Consider the following 5,603-nt stretch of genomic DNA (forward strand, 5'->3'; position numbering starts at 1 on the left):
TGTCTAATTCAAGAGTTATCTAAAAGTTAGCTCAAATTATGAATTTAAAAAGATTATTGTATTCATGCAACCCTCTGTATTGCCTGAAAAATCCTTGTGCTGTTAAGTTCCAGGGACTCAACTCTTGGGTCTAAAAAGTGCACATAATTGTTTTATTTCACATATATATATAAACCCATATGTATACATACATATATACATATACACATACACACACATATACATATATACATATACATACATATACACATACACACACATAGACATGCATATATACACACATACACATATATACATACATTGTGTATATATATTCATACATACACATTTATACATATATACACATATACATATTTATACATATATACGTATGTGTGTGTATATATACGTATATATATTATTTGAGACAGTCTCGCTCTGTCACCCAGGCATCCAGTGGCGTGATCTCAGCTCACTGCAACTTCTGCCTCCTTAGTAGCTGGGATTACAGGCATGTGCCACCATGCCCAGCTAATTTTTGCATTTTTAGTAGAGACAGGGTTTCGCCATGTTGGCCAGGCTGGTCTCAAACTCCTGACATCAGGTGATCCACTGTCCTCGGCCTCCCAAAGTGCTGGGATTACAGGCATGAGCCACCGAGCCCAGCCTAATTTTGTATTTTTAGTAGAAATGGGGTTTCACCATGTTGGCCAGGCTGGTCTTGAACTCCTGACCTCAAGTAATCCACCCACCTCAGCCTCTCAAAGTGCTGGAATTACAGGCATGAGCCACCACATCTGGCCAGTTCTATTTCTTTAAGCCTATACATTTGCACTTGTTGAAAGTATTTGAACATAAAATTATCCAGCTTCATGCTTTCACTGAGTCTTCATAATGTGGCACTTTAATGATGTGAGCAAGCCAGGAGCTTTGAGCTTTCTGTGCCAGGTAAGGATGCTAAGCCCAGAGACAAAGAGGCCAAGGCTAGGGTTTGGGAACAGGCAGAACCTGGGTTCACCCTGGTCATGGAAGTTTGCTGGAAGCAGAAATAGGCAGGATTCAGTCAGAATGTGACTATTAAAAAGTCAAGAAATAAAAGATGCTGGTGAGGCTGTGGAGAAATAGGAATGCTTTTACACTGTTGGCGGGAGTGTAAATTAGTTCAACCATTGTGGAAGACAGTGGGGTAATTCCTCAAGGATCTAGAACCAGAAATACCATTTGACCCAGCAATCCCATTACAGGATATATACTCAAAGGAATATAAATGATTCTAATATAAAGACACATGCACATGTATGTTTATTGCAGCACTATTTACAATAGCAAAGACATGGAACCAACCCAATGCCCATCAATGATAGACTGGATAAAGAAAATGTGATACATATACACCATGGAATATTATGTAGCCATAAAAATGAGATCATGTTTTTTGCAGGGACATGGATGAAGCTGGAAGCCATCACCCTCAGCAAACAAAACACCGCATGTTCTCACTCATAAGTGGGAGTTGAACAGTGAGAACACATGGACACAGGGAGGAGAACAACACACACCAGGGCCTGTCGGGGGAGTCGGGGCAATGGGAGGAAGAGCATTAGGACAAATACCTAATGCATGTGGAGCTTAAAACCTAGATGACGGGTTGATCAGTGCACCAAAGCACCATGGCACATGTATACCTACGTAACAAACCTGCACGTTCTGCACATGTATCCAGGAACTTAAAGTAAAATAAGATTTAAAACAAAAAGAAAATGCACTAAGGCCATGAGAAACATTTATTGCCAGGTCAAGGCTGACCACTCTAATTCTGGTGAACACAGAACTAAAGATAAAGTAGCTTCAGCTTAAAAGCTCTCCCTCAAATTTGAAAGTGCTAGAAATTTTTCTTTACAGCTTTCATCAATTTAGGTATCTGTTTTTTTGAAAATGTGACATAGGAATACCATATCATATTTATGTGGGATTCTTTGGCTGGAAAAGTGAATTATGGGGTAAAAAAGAAAAGCCAAGAGTTGTTACTTAAAGATAGACTATGATATTAAAAGCACATTTCAGTTTATTTTGGAAGCTTTACTCTGTGGATTTAGATACAGTATAAAAATGTAGATAGGTTAAAAATACAAACACACAGGGTTATATAAATATGTCTATTATGTCTTGTAATAAAGCCTTGAAATAAAACTGAGTCAGATGTGAATTCTCTACTCATCTCACCCACTCAGTACTTGTAAATCCAACCAGCTAATTAGCTCAGGTCAGTTGGTTGTTTTTTTTGTGGTGGGGGCGGGTGGCGCAGGGGGAAGGGAACGGAGTCTGGCTCTGTCGCCCAGGCTGGAGTGCAGTGGTGTGATCTCAGCTCACTGTAACCTCCACCTCCTGGGTTCAAGCGACCTCCTGAGTAGCTCGGATTACAGGCGTTCGCCACCACACCTGGCTAATTTTTGTATTTTTAGTTAGAGATGGGGTTTCACCATGTTGGCCAGGCTGGTCTCAAACTCCTGACCTCAGGTGATCCACCCACCTCGGCCTCACAAAGCTCTAGGATTACAGGAGTGAGCCACTGCGCCCAGCCAGGACAGTTTTTCTAAACTTAGCAAATTATCTCAGCCCAGATGATTCCAATCAGCAAATTATAAAATTAGGTTCTTTCAGGCGGGGCGAGGTGGCTCACGCCTGTAATCCCAGCACTTTGGGAGGCCTAGGTGGGCAGATTGTAGCAGCACGAGTCGCAGACGAAACTCCTCAGACACTGGATTAAAGAAGGAAGAGGTTTTTTATTCAGCCGGGAGCATCGGCAGATTCGCGTCTTAAGAGCCGAGCTCCCCGAAAAAGAAATTCCTAGCCCTTTTAAGGGCTTACAACTCTAAGGGGTCTACGTGAAAGAGTCATAATAGATCAAGTAAGGTGAGGAACGTGACTGGGGGCTACATACATCAGCTAAATCAGCTTATGTTTAGAACAAAAAGTTTTACAAACTTTACAACTCTAAGGGGTCTACGTGAAAGAGTCATAATAGATCAAGTAAGGTGAGGAACGTGACTGGGGGCTACACACATCAGCTAAATCAGCTTATGTTTAGAACGTGACTGGGGGCTACGTACATCAGCTTATGTTGTTTGTAAAAAACATAAGCAAACTTCACCTTCAAGGGCAAGGTCTGGAAAGGAAGCTGCCAGTACAGAAATGTATTGCTTTATGTCCAGGTTAACACTTCAGGGTCCTGCTTTCTTTCTAGGACCTGTTCCTAGAACTATGTGAATAGGATGCTATTCACATCTAGCATTTGGAGCCTGAGTTGAATCTGCAGTTCCTATTTAATTGACTGGATGTACCCACCTAGGCTGAGCTTTTTACAGTGCTTTTTCAGAACAAAAAGTTTTACAGTGCTTTTTCATACAATGTCTGGAATTTACAGATAACACCAGTAGTTTTGGTCAGGGGTTAATATTATTATTATTATTTTAACCACCAGGGCCAGGTGGTGGCGCCAAGGTCGTCTAGCTATTTATCTTCTGTTTCCTTCCAACTTTTTGCTTTCTCCCTTTTCTCCTGTCTTATAAGCTAGGGAAAAGGGGAGGTTGGGGAGAAACTGGGAAGGACAACAGGAGAAGTGGTGGTCTCATTCCATAGGATGATGAGGTTGGGAGTTCAAGACCAGCCAAGCCAAAGTGGTGAAACCCCATCTCTACTAAAAAAAAAAAAAAATTAGCTGAGTGTGGCGGCAGGCACCTGTAATCCCAGGTACTCAGGAGGCTGAGGCGGGAGAATGGCCTGAACCCAGGAGGCAGAGGCTACAGTGAGCCGAAACCACGCCATTGCACTCCAGCTTGGGTGACAGAATGAGACTCCATCACACACACAAAAAAATTAGTTTGTTTGTTTTTTTTCCCAGAGCAGGAGTTGGCAAGAAGGAAAGTGCACTTGGGAGAAACCCAAGTGGGCACCTGACGTTTAAAGGGAGTAAAATTAGGTGATTTCAACTAGCCAGTTACCTCAGCCCAGGTGTATCTAATTACCAATTAGCTCATCTTAGATGATTTCTATCAGCCAATCAGCTCAGCCTAGGTGGGTACATCCGGTCAATTATCTAAATAGGAACTGCAGATTCCTCAACTCAGGCTCCAAATGCTAGATGTGAATAGCATCCTATTCACATAGTTCTAGGAATAGGTCCTAGAAAGAAAGCAGGACCCTGAAGTGTTAACCTGGACATAAAGCAATACATTTCTGTACTGGCAACTTCCTTTCCAGACCTTGCCCTTGAAGGTGAAGTTTGCTTATGTTTTTTACAAACAACATTGTATGGCTGTGTTTCATTCTGGGATGCTATTGTGCCATAGAGTAGAATGGTAAGTATACATCTGCATTTTTAGTATATAGTTGGGTATTGAAAATGTCTTTTGGCTTCTTTTCCGGAAAAACACCAAATGGCGGATGACGCCGGTGCAGCGGGGGGGCCCGGAGGCCCTGGTGGCCCTGGGATGGGGAACCGCGGTGGCTTCCGCGGAGGTTTCGGCAGTGGCATCCGGGGCCGGGGTCGCGGCCGGGGACGGGGCCGGGGCCGAGGCCGCGGAGCTCGCGGAGGCAAGGCCGAGGATAAGGAGTGGATGCCCGTCACCAAGTTGGGCCGCTTGGTCAAGGACATGAAGATCAAGTCTCTGGAGGAGATCTATCTCTTCTCCCTGCCCATTAAGGAATCAGAGATCATTGACTTCTTCCTGGGGGCCTCTCTCAAGGATGAGGTTTTGAAGATTATGCCAGTGCAGAAGCAGACCCGTGCCGGCCAGCGCACCAGGTTCAAGGCGTTTGTTGCTATCGGGGACTACAATGGCCACGTTGGTCTGGGTGTTAAGTGCTCCAAGGAGGTGGCCACCGCCATCCGTGGGGCCATCATCCTGGCCAAGCTCTCCATTGTCCCCGTGCGCAGAGGCTACTGGGGGAACAAGATCGGCAAGCCCCACACCGTCCCTTGCAAGGTGACAGGCCGCTGCGGCTCTGTGCTGGTGCGCCTCATCCCTGCACCCAGGGGCACTGGCATCGTCTCCGCACCTGTGCCTAAAAAGCTGCTCATGATGGCTGGTATCCACGACTGCTACACCTCAGCCCGGGGCTGCACTGCCACCCTGGGTAACTTCGCCAAGGCCACCTTTGATGCCATTTCTAAGACCTACAGCTACCTGACCCCTGACCTCTGGAAGGAGACTGTATTTACCAAGTCTCCCTATCAGGAATTCACTGACCACCTCGTCAAGACCCACACCAGAGTCTCTGTGCAGCGGACTCAGGCTCCAGCTGTGGCTACAACATAGGATTTTTATACAAGAAAAAATAAAGTGAATTAAGTGTGAAAAAAAAAAAAAAATGTCTTTTGGATACATACTTTCTATACATAAATATTTATATAGACATACCCACATAATCCTGTTTGTGTTTATCTACTTAAATATGTTTATATGCAGATGTATTTGATGCAATTTTGTATCCATATTTATACAGAATAAAGATATAGGTGGTAGAAGTATTGATACTGAAATTAAACTTTCATGCAGGTATAAACTTCTATACACTAAAAATTATATCTACAATAGTACAACATCCTGTTGCATTTAATATAT

At 43.9% G+C, this 5,603-nt stretch overlaps 1 protein-coding gene across 1 annotated transcript; it reads left to right on the top strand.

Annotated features, from left to right (window-relative positions):
* Positions 1-4,405: 4,405 nt before the first annotated feature.
* LOC100434901 (small ribosomal subunit protein uS5-like) lies at positions 4,406-5,350 on the top strand. The gene has a single exon (XM_054560526.2). The coding sequence runs from the start codon at positions 4,416-4,418 to the stop codon at positions 5,295-5,297; it is 882 nt and encodes a 293-aa protein (XP_054416501.1). The 5' UTR covers positions 4,406-4,415; the 3' UTR covers positions 5,298-5,350.
* The last annotated feature ends 253 nt before the right edge of the window (positions 5,351-5,603 follow it).

This window comes from Pongo abelii, chromosome 6 (genome assembly GCF_028885655.2).
Source record: "Pongo abelii isolate AG06213 chromosome 6, NHGRI_mPonAbe1-v2.0_pri, whole genome shotgun sequence".
Classification (NCBI taxonomy): Eukaryota; Metazoa; Chordata; class Mammalia; order Primates; family Hominidae; genus Pongo; species Pongo abelii.

What these genes read in the sequence shown, in the direction of transcription:
- LOC100434901 (XM_054560526.2), top strand. Translation starts at nt 4,416, where the DNA reads ATGGCGGATGACGCCGGTGCAGCGGGGGGGCCCGGAGGCCCTGGTGGC.